Source organism: Cyprinus carpio, chromosome B9 (assembly GCF_018340385.1).
Source record: "Cyprinus carpio isolate SPL01 chromosome B9, ASM1834038v1, whole genome shotgun sequence".
NCBI lineage: Eukaryota > Metazoa > Chordata > Actinopteri > Cypriniformes > Cyprinidae > Cyprinus > Cyprinus carpio.
In genome coordinates this window covers 30,574,655-30,592,747 of record NC_056605.1, presented here as the reverse complement: position 1 = coordinate 30,592,747, position 18,093 = coordinate 30,574,655, and the positions used below count along the sequence as shown (strand labels likewise).

Here is an 18,093-nt window from a genome sequence, read left to right as displayed (position 1 = left end):
TTACTGCAAAGTATGCTAATACAAACACAAGGGTTTTGGATTGGTGAAGCTTCCAACACATAAAAAAATTAAAAAAAAGCAAATAAAGCGTAACAAAAATAAATGTGAAAATAAATAAACACTAAATAATTAAAATGTTAAATAAAATAAAATATGAAAAAGAATAGAAATACTACAGTTTCTGTATAACGTCATAATATTTTGAAAAATTCGTGACGTAAGTGAATTAGAACTAAGTTTATTGGCAAGTATGCTTACACACCTGTGCAGGTTTCTCTTTGTGAGGTTCGGTTAGCAGTGACTGAAACACAGCTACACACAACTGTCAGTCTGCATGGAGAGGATCTTGAGCTTCAAACACCTGTCTGCTGCTCAGCAGTGGCTTTTTTTACAGCTGGTATTACAATACAGTTAATTTATTTGACAGCAACTTTCCTTAATAAATCTTTGTCTGACCAAGATCTCCTGTGCTCTAAGTCACTCACAAATCTTTTGACAGGTCAATAATTTCTGTTTGCTTTTCGCGAAATATTGTTTGTTTTGATGCCTTTTGCAAGACATTGCGTTGTTTCATACTTTTCATCTTCAGAAAGATCTTTCTTCCTCACCATATTTCATGAGAACTGTGACTTGCTTAATAATGTGGAACAACCTCTTTAAGTAGTGTTTCCATTTACCTGAGAAGACCTGACAAACTATTGACCAAACCTGTCTGAGATTGATACCAGTTATCTAAAAAGATGTGAAAAACAACACAAACAAAACTCTGACTCTATATTGTACTGAAATCCTATTGATATGTCACATGCATAATAATTTGGAACGCAGTGTATACAGGGGATTTGTCTCTTTAAGGCTTCCCGTAAACATAATAAATAAATAAGACACACAAAATGATTTTTTTTTAATAAAATATAAAACATATAATAAAAATAGAGAAATAATTAAATAAATCAAATAGAATTATAAAGATAATGTGACACTGAAGACTGGAGTAATGCTGCTGAAAATTCAGCTTTGCATCCCAGGAATTACATATTACCATATTTTCTCATAGAAAACAGCCATTTAAAATTTTAATAATACATCACAATTTTACAGTTTTTACTGTATTTTATATCAAATAAATGCAGCCTTGGTGTGCAAAAAAGTCTTCTTTCAAAAAAACCTAAACTTTTAGTGTATGAATATATGGCGCAGGTCTTTTGAAAGGCTTCTCATTGCAGCGTTTGCTTGTTTACTGATGGATTATATGATTTGAGGTGAGCCGCGTTTGTTTTCATTTAGCCCCACTAAAAGCGTCTGATCTGTCTACCTGATGTCCAGTCATGCAGTTGACCCTCACTGATCCGCGCTCAACGCTCTGCTTAATGGTCTGTGTTAATGATCCTGGTCCTTCTACAGAAACCACCTCGGAGCTCCTGGCTCCTCAGAGCGTCTATCCCGAAAAGTTTAGATGGTGTCACTGAAAATTATTTTCCCTATGCAGAAAACAAATAGGATTTTGTTTCCAGAGCCTGACTGTTGTCAAAACTGCGGTAATCTCAGTTCACTCATCTCAAGTCACTCCTCATGGCTTATGTGGCTTATTGTGAGTGAATCCTTTAAATATGTTCATAAAAGCAAAATTAGGATAATGTTAAACAAGACTAATAACTCAATTCTGTCTGTCATCATTTGCTCAGCGTTATGTCATTCCAAACCTGCAGGACTTTCTTTCTTTCATTGAACACAAACTAATAATCTTTGCTGTCCTTTGAAGCTGCAATGAATGAATCGTGCATTAAAGGTGACTCTTTTGAATGAATCAGTTGATCCAGTTCACAGAATCAGAACATTCATCAGAACTACTCCTTTGTGTTCCATGGAGATGAGAATCACATGGGTTTGGAATGACTTGAAAGTGAGAAAATGATGAATCCTTTAAGCTGCAGATGTCTGCAAAACAATTCTGTCATGCCATGCAAAACATCTTTTTAAGATGCACAGGAGATTTACTTGAGATTTACAGGAGACGTGTAGAGATGTTGTCCTTAGACATCATCAGTAAACTAAGGTCATGTTTTGTAGTGGAAGGATTTTCATTGAAGCCCTGAGACTCATAAATGTGACAGACCGCATTCAGCCTCGCTGATAGCTTGAGGTTTTACCTCCCTGAGTTCCCGGAGCATCTGCCAAATCCTCAAAGAGCAGAGAATTTACAGACTTATTCTGTTTTCTGTGCTGATTTGAGGTTAAATGGAATTCCATCCACATACACACACATACATTTTAATATAAAAGAAAAACATATATGAAATATAAAAAGTTAAACTGTTCTGCCAGTGTTAGTTTTAATAAAATAAAAAAGTGTATGTAGTGAAATCTCTAATGATAGACACTTTATACCATCAGAATTTCTATTAGAAATATTATATTAATTTAAAAGAAAAAGTTATTTATTTATTACATTTAAATGTAATTAATTTAAATGTATTAATTAAATATTAATTAATTAATGATTATTATTAAACATTTCGGCTAGTGTTCATTTTAATAAAACAAAATACAAATTAATTTGTTTGTAATTATTAAATAGGAAAACAGTTCAATAGAAATCTGTGCGATCGTATCCATGATAATTGCATTTTTAAGCTTGAGAACCCCATTTTTTTCCTGCTTTTTATGCAGGTTTGGAATGTTTTATTGACACATAATTTGTAATTTTGCACTGATTTGGAGATGTCCGTCCTTCACTGTTAAGTTGACTGGAGCTGTACTTGTATGTAAGAAACAGCTGCCTGCATTTGTACCCATGATGGCCACAGAGTGGACTTATAGGTTTTAAATATGCCTGAATTGTTATTTAAACTTATTGCTATAAAAGAGAATAACTGAGTTATATGTTTTAAAAGTAGCAAGATACTGGAAATGGTGCTCTATTTAAAGAACAGCTGAGTTACTGAAAAATGTAGTTAGGTTACTAAGAGTTGTACATTCTTTCTCATATAAAGACATGAGGGTAAGGCTCTGTTCTGCACTGAGATTCTTTTCCCATCCCAGTTGAAATCGAGCGTTTATGAAGAGAACTGGAACATGTCGTGCCCCTCCGTCTCTGAGCCCTTGGGGCTTCTGGGAAAGAGGCTCCAGACTGTTCTGCCAGCGCTGAGCTGCTTTGACTTCAGATGTCTGTCTGCTTGTGGCATCAGTTCGCATTAACCGTCTAATATGTTCCCATAGAGGATGTTTCAGTGACGTGCTTGTGGCTGTAATGTCTCTTGTGTATTACAGCTATTTTTTTCTGCTGGGTGGATTTGGCTCTCCTGCTCTTTGCCAAAATGTATTGAGTATCTGTGCACTTCAGATACAATGCCTTCATCTTGTAATTGATAGATTAGATAGATATTATTAGTTTGATTTTTGAACGATTGTGTTTTTTTTAAGGAAGTTGTGTTTTTGATTTTATTTATGCTTTAAATCACAGCAATAAATTACATTTATTAGAAATTAGAACAGTAATGAGACTGTTTTACCTGACATTTCATACTAGGCAGCTCGCTAGGTTTTGAAGCAGTACACAAATGTCATGTTTGTATATTTTAAATAATAATTAAATTATTTACTGATTGTGGATCATGTAAAGTCTGAGTTGTGAAATGTATATATAGTTGAAAGCATAAGTAAACATTAGCCTAGAGTGTGTTTGTGAATGGATTGTGACTGTTGTATCTGGAGGTCCACCGATATGGGTTTTTCACTGGCCGATGCCGATATTTAGAAATCAGGGCAGCCGATGGCCGATATATTTTTTATATATTTTTTTCATTCATCTTATAAAAGTGAGTTTGAGCAAATTATTATTGCAGGGTACCAGATAGTAATAGTAGTAGTAGCCCAATTTAGAGTAATAATACATGGCTCAAAACTTAAGCACTTTCTCAAAACAGTTCTGAAGCATGCTTTTTGTTTATGTTTTCTGACAGACACCAGTGTTTCCCACAGACTGCAAATTAATTCTCTACCAGCAGGAGGCGCTGTTGGAGGAGGCGAATATAGCGGTTTCCTCGGGAACGGCTGTAATCAAATAAGCTCTGCTCACAAACATCAGGCATTACATGAAAGACTAAATGAAAATGGCATCAAAGCTTTTTCAAAGATACATTCATATTAAAACACCAGTGCTGCATTTTAATTCTGAAACATGAAGCACTCATTTTATTCAACAAAGTATAAGCCTTTTTGATTGAGTCGTCACAAATAACTCAATGTATAGGAAACACTGGACACTGCTATAAGTCAAATGGTCATAGTGATAACAAAAACAAAAGATTTCACACATATTACACAGCCTGCTGCTCATAACTGCTTGAGTGCATGCTGGTCACGAGCGATGACATCGTGGAGGATATTGTTGAACCTACACACACATTTCATGAGGAAAGTTAACGTGCACGTTATAATCAGCACAGAAGTTTCGTCTGAATTAAACGTGTTTCTACTTTCACATGCAAATGACTTGTTGCACTTACGAATATGACAACTTTCCGGCATCAATTCTAGTAGAGTAAAACGTAATTCCGAAGTGGGCTGTTTTTCCCTGCCATTAGCTGAAGCTGTGTGTGAACAAGCCGCTGCTGCAGAGTGTGAGCTGCTCCGTCTCTCATGCAGCCTCAAGGCTGATTTATACTTCTGCGTCTGACCTACGCCGTAGCCTTTACGCCGCAGGCTATGCGTCAGTTTTCATTTATACTTCTGCGTCGCTGTACGCGTCGATGTGCAGTACACATGCAAACCACTAGTCTTCAGTGTCCACGGGCATGTTGCTGGTGTGACCCGCAGTACCACGGCAAAAGCCGAAGAAGAAGCAGCTCATCAGAGAAGCATTTTAGCCTTGACTGCGGCAAATAAATAATCATTAAATTATTATTTAAAACTTCAAAAAGGAGACAACAACGGAACAAGAGAAGATGGCATTCTTTCCATCTCCACAAGGACTTGTACCACGGCAGATCAACATTGTTGGTCGCGGACAACAAGTGATGTATAATGCTATGTAGTATAATAAATGAAAAGACACTTGTTCTTTGCTTTGTTTTATTTTATATAAGAAGGTGTAACATTAAAATATATAAAAGTGCACATAAACACACACAGAACTCAAGTACATATGGAGGGAGGGGTTCTAGCAGACCAATCACAGTGCTTTCATGTCCGTGTAGAATTGACACGCTGTCAGATTTTCGGAGAGGTGCACGACAGGCTACGCCGTACTATACATAGCCTACATAGCTACATAGTATAAATTGAGCTTCAGAGGGAGTTCCACAACAACGCTTAGCTGTCTGCCGGTGCGCCTGACTATAAATCGGCCTAATTTGCAGCACAATCGGCCGATGCCGATTAATTAAAAAAATGCCAAAAATCGGCCAATTAATCGGTTGACCTCTAGTTGTATCTGTTGTTGTGTTGTTAGTGACAGAGGCATCAGCCGTCTGAATGGATCTCTATCCACCTTTTTCCTCAATGCGGAAGTAAGCATATGGGTGAGTATCTATTTCATTAGCGAGGCATAACGAGGAGAATACCACGTGCAGTAAACGGTAAAACTGTTTGCAGTACAAACCAGTGTGTTCTTAATTAAGATAACAGATTAAAATAATATGATAGGGCAGATCAATTGTCAATATCAAGCAGCAAAACAAACTGTTTTCTACAGCTAAAAATAGCTGGACGCAAATGAGACAGGAAGCTACACCCATAGAATTTACAAATGGGGGCACCCATTTTTACGCCAGGAAAAAGGTGGATAGAGAGCTGTGAGTGTGTGTGTGTGTGTGTGTGTGTGTGTGTGTGTGTGTGTGTGTGAGCCTGTGGTTCTATTGTGAGTTAAGTCTGATAACATGCTGTGTGATCCAGACTCACATCACATCAATACAGCACTCTTTCACTTCCAGTTTCTTTCTTTGCATTTTCTTCATCTTTCTTCTCTTTCTCTTCCTCTTCCTCGTATTCCACTTTTCCTTCTTGTTCTCTTCTTCTGTTTCATTTCCTCAATTCCTCTGTTTCTTTCCCTTTTCTCTATTTCTGTCTCCTCTTCATATTTTTTTCCATCTTTTCTCATTATTTGACTCTTTCCTTTCTTCTTCTTTCTCCTCTTTTTCCATTCTTTGAATTTTTTTCTCTTTCATTCTTTTCCCTTCTCTCACTTTCTTCATCTTCCACTGTCTTACTATATTTCTTCTTTCCACTCTCTTTTCAACTTTTTCATTATTTGTTTTCCCTTTACTCTTCATCTTGCTCTCGATTCTCGACTCTTCTTCTTTCTGCGCTCTGCCTCGCTTCTTCCTTTCATCGTTCTTTTCTTTTCCTCCTCCTCTTCTTTCTCCTTCCTTTTTCTTCTTTTTTCTTCCTCTTTCTCTTCTCTGCCTCCCGCTTCTTTCTTTCTTTTTCTTTTCCTCTTCATCCTTATTCTTTTTCTCATTTTAATTGTATTCCATTTTTCTTCCTCCTCCTTATTTTCCTCTTTTGTAACTCAGTTTTTCCATCACTGTTGATGCGTGCCCTTTCCCTCTTTTCTTTTTCTTCTTTCTTTTTCTCTCAGCTCTTTCCTCTGTCCTTCTCATCCTCTTGTGTTGCGTCTCTCTCTCTCTCTCTCTCTCTCTCTCTCTCTCTCTCTCTTTCTGTCATTGCTGTTGTTCAGTATCTCCAGGGTTTCAGACACTCATTCAATTTCTCAGTCAGTCACCTTTGTAGATTTAACAAAGAGAATCTGCATTAATTATTGCCAGATTATATGGCTGATCTCACACACACACACACACACACGCACACACATCATATTTGCACACATGTCCTGTACACATTGAGCAGAGCCCATGATCACAAAGGAATGCATCAATTGAAGTAAATGTGAGCTCTCCACAGGTCAGTGATGAAACTCAAACTCAGGCTGTGACTCAGGATCTTCTCCACAGGCGTTGTACTGTACGTGTGATGAGCCGAGCCACAGAGTCTGAATACTAAACGGCTCTTTCTGTTTGAATAGAGCTCATCCCTCTCAAGGTTACGTCCCTTTGTTCAGTGTGTGTGAGGGGAGGTGAAGCAGGGGCTGGTGGGCTTTTATTCTTCAGCATTTAGAGGCTTTCACAATGACGACTTGCATTCCTGAGGCCAGATTTATTTCACTCGCAGACTCACAGAAGCCAGAGATACACACTCAAATCTGATCTAAAGATATTCACCTCAGAAAACATCAGGAGAACACACTAGGGCTGGAAAATATAAAAATATAAATAATATCAAGTGTCCATCCAACCATCCATCTTTTTGTATTTATTTTAGGATTTTATTTTTAAGTAGTCAGATAGATGTAAAATTTAATGTAAAAATCTAGCTTAAATATGTTTTTTTTTGCACTGTTTTACACTAAATGAACACACGAAAATGTGTGAAAATAGTTTTGCTCTAAAATGGCTTTAATTGTTTCATTTATTTATTTATTTTAGCTATCTATGATCATGTATTTGTCTATCTGTTTATTATTTATGTATTTATTTTTATTGTAATTTTAAGCAAACATCGTTGTAGTCAGGCCGACTCAAATAATGTAAGTCAAATGCAGTAAAAATACAATAAATATAGTAAAAATGTAGCTTAAATTTTTTTTACCGTTTTTCGCTGAGTAATATTTACTGAGATATATAATTTTGCTCAAAATTGAATGAGTCTTATTTATTTATCCATGATCTATTTAATTATCTGTCCATTTTTTAGTTGTTTATGTATTTATTTTTTATTGACATTTTAATCAAACAGCCATTGTAGTCAGGAAGACCCAAAATATTTAAAGTAAGAATAAAAATACAGTAAAAATCTCGCTTTAAAATATCAAGGCCTTTTTTGCACTGTTTTTTACGAAATGAACTTATGGAAGAGTGATATTTAATCACTTATACATTTATATGCACCAATATTAGATGTGTTTTTGTGGAGGTTTCACTATAAATAAAATCGCAACCTCTCCCTTGTGAATTACGTTTATTAAACATCAGTCCTGGTCTAATCAGAGTCTTTATAAATATAATCAGACTATTATAATTAGAAGTCTCAGTCTATATTGGCTAGGAAAGTCTAGAAAGGTTGTAATCAGCTGTCCGTTCACCGGTGTAATTAGTTAGGCCTGGTTTCATGGGTTCGAATGGAGCTGAAATTGCCGGTCTGCTTCGTGCGGTTTGCTTTGGACCCAAAGAGCAAATGTAGGTTTGGTTAGTTTACTTTAGTGTCTCTCAAACTGCCTTTCTCTCTACTTTTCTGTCTCTTCGCTTCAGTCTGTCTTCCCTTTAGTTTCTCGAGGGCCGTCTGTGGTTGACTTGTCATGATTCAGCCTGTCTCAGGCACTTTTCCAAAATCTAGTGTGCTGCCTACATAGACAGCATTTTTAGGCATCCCAAAGGAAGTTAGTGTAGTTATGCTTACTTTTAAGGTACCTTCTTTTGGCTGAATTCAAATGTAACATGTATGTTCATATAGGCTTTGTAACACTTAATCTCAGTTGCTTTATACTCCTCCGTGGGTTTTTTTTCGTGTGGCGTCCCTTGTTTTCCATCCTGTGGTTGTAGGAAATGACAGAGCAGTCCTGATATCCTTCTAGCATGACATGAAGAGCACATCCTTCTGTCTGAAATATGCACTCTCAGTGTTGTGGTCTGTTGCTAGAGAGAATGACTCACTAAAGACTCTTCAAATGTCAGGCTTGACTTCAGCATTGTTTTGTCTCAATGAAAGAGGCTTGAAAGTCATTTGTCTGTGTTTTTGAGAGCTGCTTGATTCCAGCTCTCACTCAAAACACTTTGAAGCTTTCAGAACTATTATTTTTGACAAGTGTAGTTTGATCAATACAGCACTGCAACCATGCTAAAATACGACTCTTCACCTGCTTCTCATAACACCTGTTTTGCTCTTATCCGACTGAAAGTGGCAAAAGTGGTTTAAAGGTGTGCTTTTATGGAAGCCTGTTTCTGCCACGGAATAAAAAAAGATAATTACGACACATTATCTCAAAATTCTGAGTATTTTTTGAGTTCTGAGAAATAAACAAAGAATTCTGACTTTTTCTTAGAATTCCAAGTTTACATCTTGCATTTATGGCTTTCTGAGTTTACATCTCACAATTCTTATTTTTCTCTGAATTATGAGTTTCCATCTTGCAATTTTGACCTTTTTCTTTGAATTCTGAGTTTGCATTCTGACTTCTTTTCATTTGTGAGTTAAAAAGTCGTTTTTAAACTTTTTTATTATTATTTTTTATTCTATGGCAGAAATAGACGTCTATAGTTCTTACTTCAAGCTGTAAAGGAAGATGTTGGTCTTCGTTGTCTCTCTGTCTCAAGGAAGGAAAGAGTGGTCGTAGAATTTATAGTTTGTTTTGCAAATGATTCGTGACACAAGTCTCTCTGTGCCAAGCCACCAGTCATGAAGGATTTACAGCTGTTAGGGTAAGATGGTGTGAATTATAGCACAGGAGGTTTGGGCCAATAACATGAACACAGTGATGATTTCACTCTTACGCTGGTTTCATGGCGATTTCATGGTGATTCAGTGACATTGCACGTTCAGTGTTCTCTGAATTCATATTGCACACAAACCTCAAGCTGCATGAGTCTGACTGGAAACAGTTGTGTGAAGGAATCATTAGATTTTCCAGCTTAGTTTTCCAGGTTAGTGTGGCATCAGATCACTAAAAGATCTACAGGCTGCAAGTAAATTTGATCTGGCAGAACTGTAGCCTATATCCTTCTTTTGTTTTTGAGTTATGTTAAATAATACATATTGAATAATTGGGATTACAAAGTCTCTTATAAATTGCAATAAAATTATTTCTTGCAATTTTTGTATTGTTTTCCATAAAGCCAATAGGGAACACTCCTGTTCCATTATTTTAGTTTTTCCGCCACATCTGTATTTTTATTGTATCTGCCATTTCAGATAAACACAAATAGTTAATGCAATCCTGCTACATCCCACTGATGGCATGCTATAATTTTATTTCTGAAATTTCTTTAAAATCATTTTCCTCAGTATTTCTTTCCTTCTTATAAAAAATGCATTTTTTAGATAACCACATGCAGATGAAGTCATGTGACAACAGTCTAGCATTATACTGATTGCCCTCTATCATTTTATTTCTGTAAATTTCCCCATTTTTATTTCTTTCCTTCATATTCCTATATTTAAATTGTTTATATTTATATAACAAATATTTATATTTTTTATTGTCATTTTCATTTTGTACATACATTTTAGGATTGTTGTTTTTATGCAAAATACAGTCAGGTACCATTAAGTTTGAATTGTGCAATATAAATCATTCTAATAGTTTCATAATAGATTCAATTTACAACATTAACACTGTCCTTTTCCTGTTTATTACTGTGAAGCTGCTTTGAATTGCTCTATTCTGTATTCTATGAAGCACTATAGAAATATATAAACGTGACCTTGCCTAAACTCACTGCTAAAATGTTGAGATATTTTGCATGTCGGTCAGATGATCTCTTCCTGTCCAAGTGGGTGTTTTTGGCCAGAATAAACTGCAGCTTACACTTTTCTTTCGCTGTGAGCTCATCGGTCACCGCTATCATCAGAGATTGCCCTGACCAGACGCTTGTGACCCCAGTGGGTGTTGAAAGAGAGCGGAGGTGTGACTAGGGCACGCTGACTTCCTGTTTTCTTGCGTCCCTCACTATTTCTTTTCCTTTTCAAACACTAGACATCTTTGTTTTGCTCTTCATCAGTGGGAGAGAGTGAGTGGGAGAAGAGACACTGTTCACAAAAATGTACTGTCATACTGTGTGTTTCTACAGTAAATAGAATATGTACTTGCACTGAATGCATTGAATGTCCAGAGAAATAAAATGCACAGTATGAAAAAAAAAGCGCAACGTGAGATAATGTATCCCATAATGCAGTGCACTTAACTTGACCTTCCATCTCATTCCATCAACTGGAAATGACCGCTGTGATTTAAACCTCTCTATTTTGATGTCGTTTAATCTCGCTGCTGATTAAGACGTTTTCAAAATTGGATTCAGATGTAATAAAATGAATGAATAAAAGTAACAAAATGTAAAATAAATTAGTCAAAGTAAAAAACAAAACAAAACAGCTATTAGATAACTGCATGCTGGTCAGAGGTATTTTAGTATCATTGAGATACTATAATCATTTTTATAAATATTTTGAACTCTTTTATATTTTCTGTTTTCTTTTTAATTTTAGTAAAAGTTTTAGTAATTTTATTGTGTTTTTATCATTACTGTTATTATTTTTTCAATATCTGTGTAGTTTTTATTAATAATTATTTCATTTTTAGTTGTGGTTATTTTAGTACATCAAGTTAAACTAAATTAATTGAACTGAATGTATGAATTGTATTTTAAGAATTTTATTGTGTTTTTGTCATTTGTATTTTTTTTTTTTTAGATATGTATATATAGTTTTTATTAATTTTGATTTAGTTTTAAGTTGTAGTTATTTTTGTATGTCATGTTAAAATAAATGATTGAATTGTATTTCATTTAATTTCTTGTAGAGTTTATTTTTTTCACCAAGTAACAGTTTTAGTTAACTGTTATAACTCAGATGCTGATGAGGTCATGTGAGCGAAATTGTAGCATACTACTGTTTGAAATGCAAGTTATTGCATAATCCATTTTTAAATAGTGTGTAAAAGTAGTTCTAAGTCTATTTTTTTAAACAGTAGTAGGCAGTATTCAGTAAACACTGCGCAATGTTCACTAAGTTAGTATTCCATTTAAATAGTAAATAGCAAATAGATGAGATTTCCCAGAAGCCTAAAGTGGCACAAAACAATCCCAGCTCATCAGGTATAACAGCAATTCTTTAAACATTAAAACAAGAAAATAATGATAAAAAACAGTGAGACGGAGAAAAGGCAGACTGGAGAAGCAGTGTTTAATCAGTGCTGTGAATAGCGTGTAATGCAAATACATCTGAGACCCATTGTTGTGTATTATTAGTGAGCTCTGCTAATTAGTTTTCCTTCTCTTAATGGCGTTCAGGGTTTACAGTGAAAACCGTTTGTGGATTTTGCCACATTTGTAATCTAAACTCAATCTCAGTGGCTCTATTTGTTTTTATTAAGATGACTGAGTCAATCTTTTGTTAGGAGAGTGTCAGTCAAATAAACGTGCCTGTCAGTTTCACTGGGGCTGTTAACGCCAGTGTTTTCTGCTCTGTGAAGAAGCTGGGCAATATTTAGAGGATGTGCAATATATCTGCAAATATTTTACTGTCGATATGTGCAACAGGGCTGCTAGGACATTTAAAACCAGTCTTGTTGTTTGTGTGTGATCAGGAGAGCCGTACCCGCTCAGTGTCCAGCGCAGGTGTCCCGGCGGCGGGATGCAGGATCCTGTGGGTGTCCGTCCGTACCCGCCCGCAGACGAAGGCCTCAGACTCAGCCTGGCTAAAGGGGTCTCCATGTCCCTCCCATCATCCCCTCTCCTGCCCCGACAGACGTACATGATGGCAGCTCGCCCGAGCAAGAAGTCTCCAGGTGGGATATTTATCATTTTATCCATTTAAAAGCATCGATGTGTCCGGACATCAGCAGTTTTTTGGCTGAGCGATGGGTTGCACTGGTTTGGCAACAGCTGCTGCTCTGTAATTCAGTTTGGTTTTGCTAGCGGTGCAGAAATTACAAGCTTGAAAGGTGAAGTTTAGGAGTGAATCTCACAAGAACATTACCAGGTCGCCCTGAAATGAAAAGAAGGAAATAAAAAGATTGTATTTGTATTTTAGGACCGTTTTGGTCACACGTCACATGAGACCCTTATGAATAATGCATTATAAATGTATTCATAATAAATGTTGAAATGCATTATATATTTTATAAATAATAATAAAATGCATTATATGTGCAGATTCGTTGTTACACCTGGATTTAGTGTCTTGTCGTGTTTTAGTGCATTATATTTTTCTGTGTAATAATGAATAGATAAGCATTATAATGTATTTTAACTGTGGTTACAATTATTAATGAGATCATACAATCTATTATAAAGTGAATTACAAGGCATGTTGCCAAATGTTTTTTGTTTTTTTTTTGCATTATGAAATTATTTCCTCCCAAATTCAAGTTTTTCTTTTTATCTTTTATGTAATGAACAATATTTTCCATGTTATTTAATTGTTGTTACTGCAATACAGTAATTTTGTTACAATTATTATTTTTTAAATCAGCATAAATTAAAAACAGTATATAAATAGATCTATTCAAACCTATTTATTAGATTAGATTAGATTTACGTATTATAGATTTATTTTTTGTTATCACAGTAATTGAAAATTGTGGGAAACTGTGCTTAATTTCGATTAAAAAAATAATAATCTTGAATGAATTTGAGTTCATATTGAGATACTATGGTTGCAGACATTTGTTTTCATCTGTGTTTCTGCATTTCAAATTGTTCATCCAGCTGTATTACTGTGCGTTCTTGTGCGTTTGTTTAGTTTTGACTGTTTATATTTTTGTATGTAAGGTTGAAGTTCATTTGCATGTTGATTTGAGTTAGTGTGTGTGTGTGTGTGTAAACAGTCTGAGGTGTTTTCACACCATCTCTGTGTTAAGGACAAGGCTATGAGTAGCTGAGATCTTCAAAGGGTTTGCTGCTTGACTCTGGCTTTGTCTTTGGAGGATTTAGCACAGAGGATTGAAATCCTTTCAGTGGTCACTTTGGCCTCTCGCTCACATCTGCTCCTCATGTGTGTGGATTCAGCAGCTCTCTTTGAAAAGGGGATCGATGCTTTGAAGGCACCGGAAGCAGGCGACACGCTCAAATGAATTTGCCCTTTACACATTTCATTAGTCTGACAATTAAGAAAGATAAACGTCCAAATGAGATCCCACTGGAGTACCAGATCCTCAGGGAGGGATTTATTACAGACGTCTGAAACACGCGAGACTGAGGGTTTGTTTTGACCTCCACAGATCTCAAAAATGTTGGTTGGGACAGTTGCATGTAGTTTTAAATGAGCTTAAGCAAAAATCATATTGAATAGTTTTACTTTGTATTACAGATCAAATTTTTTTTTTGTTGCAAAAAATGTATACTTTTATTCAGCAGGGATGCATTAAAATGATTTAAAGTGGCAGTAGAGACGTTTATAATGTGACAAAAGATTTCTATTTTCAAATAAATGAAAACATAGAAAACAGATATTTTAAATTGTAATATTGTCACTTTTTATTGTGTTTTTGTCAAAGTAATGCAGCCTTGGTGAGCAGAGACTTCTTTCAATAATGTAAAAAAAAAAGTGTACCAACCCCAAACTTCTTAATGTATTGTATTTTCACCAATATAACAATACATATACATAAACAGAGAAAATATTTTATTATATATAAAAAGGGTATGCTGAATGGTTTTGAGTGATGATGTTTTTGAAAATGGAGAAAAATTGATAAAAAAAATGCTTCAAAGAATAATTGATTCATTAAGGTTTATTTAATTATTTTCACAGAAATGAACTGAACATTTTTGTCATTCTAACCCATAATATTTCCATGAAGAGCCTAAGATGATGACATGGCAATAAAATAAATAACTTCTACTCCTAACCCATAATATTTCTTCAGATCACATGTTAGTCATGCATGACTTCTACTGTATGTCCTATTATAACATCAGTGTTTATATCTTGTAAACTGTTTATCTGTTCAACCACTGGACTTCCTGGGAAAATACTCACAGATAGACTTGATTTTAGATTGTGGAAGTAATAACATGATGGATAATGTGCGAGTTGTTGTCTTAAACCCTGGATGATAATGACCGAATGGGAATCTTTGGGAAGGGTTGTTGTTGTTAGGAGCATCAAAGGCCGGCTGATGAGTTTCATGTGGATAGTGTGTGGTCATTGCAGACCACCGGAAAATAAGACATGAGCTCATCTCAAAAAGCACAGCTACTTGTATGAAGTTAGCTATTCTAGGCAAACTATTCATATGGTAAAAAAGGTGTAGGGGGTCTGTGTGTGTATGTGTGTTTGTGTTTGTGTGTGTTTATGGGAGAAGATGTTCAGAGGATGGTCAGATCTTTTATCTTTTTATGACTATTTTTCTCATGTTAGAATAATAGTAATGTGAAATAACAGATATGGAAATGATGTAGCGACATAAATTAAATCTGTCTTATATTTGAACTGCTTCTTTGTCTAGAGTCCAGCTCTGCTTGCTCTAAAAAAACATTAACCAACTTCATCAGGTGCATTGTGGGATGCTTTTAAATACTAATGAAGGATGAATATGTGTGATGAGCACATTTAAGCTGAAGCCTTCATATTAAAAGATTTTTAAAATCATGGGAAACAAAAATTCATTCAGGTGTATTCTAACTTGATAGTAATTGTTAACTCAATAAATAAATAAATAATAATAAAAAAATACAAATAAAAGGCTATTAATGATTGATTTTGTTTCTTATATATATTTTTAAATATTTATATTTAGATATTTTATATATTATTTGACGTTTAAGTTCTGTCAGTACATTGTTTACACACACACACATATGAATAATAATAATAATAATAAATCTATATTCATGTAATCATGGTTTATCTTACATTTTGTGGAGTTTAAAAAAAGATAAACCATTGTTAATTTGTATTAATCTTTTGTTTTGTTGATAATGTGTGTGTATATACATTATGACAGACCTTATAAACTTATTTGATTTGATTGCAGATATATTTAATTGCTAAAAGTACTGTGGTTGCTCTTAAGATTAAGAACTAGTCCATTTGAATGACATATTCAAGATTTTTTTTTTTTATTGTTTTGTCAATGAGATTAAATGAGTAAAAATGTTCACCAGACTTTTGATGCATGCAGAATTATTATCTCCCTCAAAACATTGCTTCAAACAAGCAGTATGACCCTGTCCTATCTACATAGATGGATCTTAGTCAGAATACTGTAGATAGTTGAAAGCATATTTTCCAGTACCGTGTTAAAAAAACTGCACAGAAACCGCAGCTCAGTCCAGCACTCCACCTCTGTTATCTTGTACGCACTGGGAGGTACAGTGATATGAGTTCAGCCAAACTCAGAGCGTAAATGCTTTCAAATAGACTTTGATTTCAGCGTCGCACTCAGAGCTTCATTACCTTGGTCCTGCAGCACATTTCCTCACAGCTCAAGTAATAACGTTGAACTGTGGCGGGCCTCCTTTTAAGCTAAACCACTATTTCCCCAAACCGGCGGGTTATTGATCCTATTAAAGCCATATCACATGAGGCTGGCACATATTATGTGCTGCTTTCATCAGGAGAGAGCCACACGTGTCCCACCTCGTCCTCTTTGCCTCCTTACTGACCTCTGCTGGAGAGTTTGTGTCTTTATCTCTCAAGGTCGAAGGTCAGCAATACTTTTTCTCCTGGTCTTGTCCATGTTGAGTAACAGCAGGGCTTTCCAGTGATATAGTGTTTTGGAGGAGGATAGTGTTAGCAGATGTTGAGAAGGTCTTCAGAGAGATGGGGGATGAAGTATCTCTCAAGATGTCAGGTTGCTTGAAGATTTGTTTAGTCCCTCAAGATACACTTTTCAGCTTTTAAGCTTTACAGTTTATATTAATGAAGCATGCTTGACTGTTTTAAAGCAAATCTGATTCGAAATGTTTAAGACGTGTTTGTTTCCGTTTGTGTTTTTTATGAATGTGTGTCACAGAAATGTTGTAATCACTGCTCTATACTGTAATCAAGTGCAATAATCATAGTCTCGGTTCTGAAACACCAAGTTCCTTCCAGCACTGTGACTTTCACACTTAAACCATCTGTTTAGCTGTTAGTCCATTTAACATGTCTTACATGTGTTCAGCTATCGTGTTTACTTTGAGACAGATCCAGAAATGCATTACCATCTGGCCATCACAATTACTAAAACAGACGCACATTATAGAGATGTATAAGGAAGCACATTCCTATGATTATATTCCTGCACGTATTATTTATCTACATTATTTATCTATCTACACACACACACATGCACACACACAGATTTTGTATTTTAAAAGCCCTTTAACTAACTAACTAACTGACTAAATGATAATAAAAAAAAACAATTAAAATGTGCTGGGAGCGTAAAAAAATGACCCCCGCCCTCCCTCCCCCTTCACACACACACACACACACACACACACACACACACACACACACACAAAAAAAAAAACAATTTTCAGCAAAAAAAAATAAATAAATAGTTTGGGTGACTTTTAACATGTTGTCTATGAACATGTACTACATATTCAAGTAAAGTTTTATAAAATGATAAACCCCACTTTTCAGTCTTTAAATCATTTTCAAGAAAAGGGAAAAGGATGAGTCAAAATTATAAATTATAGGCATTTTATCTGCTCCATGAACAATTCTACATAGATTATTATCTGAAGTTTTGTGATTTCTAGAATGTACATTAGCTTGTTTTCCATCTGCTGGTTAAGATTTACAACAAAGATTTGGTCCAGATTGGTCTGAATAAAAATGGCCAGACAATCACACAGACTGAATGAAGATGTAACTCCACTGTCTGACAGCAGGTGGTGCTTGTGGAACATCAGAAATAATTATCATTGAATATTTTTTAATTTATAAAATAATTATTTTTAATCAGCAGTAAGCTGATTGAAAATCTGCAAATAATCATGTCCTCAAGATTCAATCATGTCTTTCATACCCTTTTATAGAAATACCATCTTAAACTGCAGCACAAGTGAACATTTTTGAACGTTTCAGAGTTCAGAAGGTTCTGCAGAACCAGACTGATCCGGCTGATTACGTGTTGGATTGGAGCTCTCTTTGGCATTGGTGGCGTTGGTGTGACATCGACCGGCCATCTTAATAAAACAGCCTCAGAGCAGATCTGGATGACAGATTCCTCTGTTCAGTATTTCACGTCACAAAAGTGAACTTCCATCTGTGGACGTCACTTCAGTCTGAATACGTGATTCACAGACGGCTGATATTTCAGAGTAAAGAGCAGTATTGTCATGCCGCTGTCTTTCTTCCATGGCTTTTGTTGTCCGTACAGAAGAT

General features: G+C 35.4%; 1 protein-coding gene across 1 annotated transcript in view; it reads left to right on the top strand.

Moving 5' to 3' along the window:
• The window catches only part of tanc1b (tetratricopeptide repeat, ankyrin repeat and coiled-coil containing 1b), a 164,534-nt gene that overhangs the window by 40,939 nt on the left and 105,502 nt on the right, over nucleotides 1–18,093 (top strand). The window contains 1 exon segment of the mRNA XM_042731899.1: nucleotides 12,356–12,556. Coding sequence (XP_042587833.1) covers nucleotides 12,356–12,556 — 201 coding nt within the window.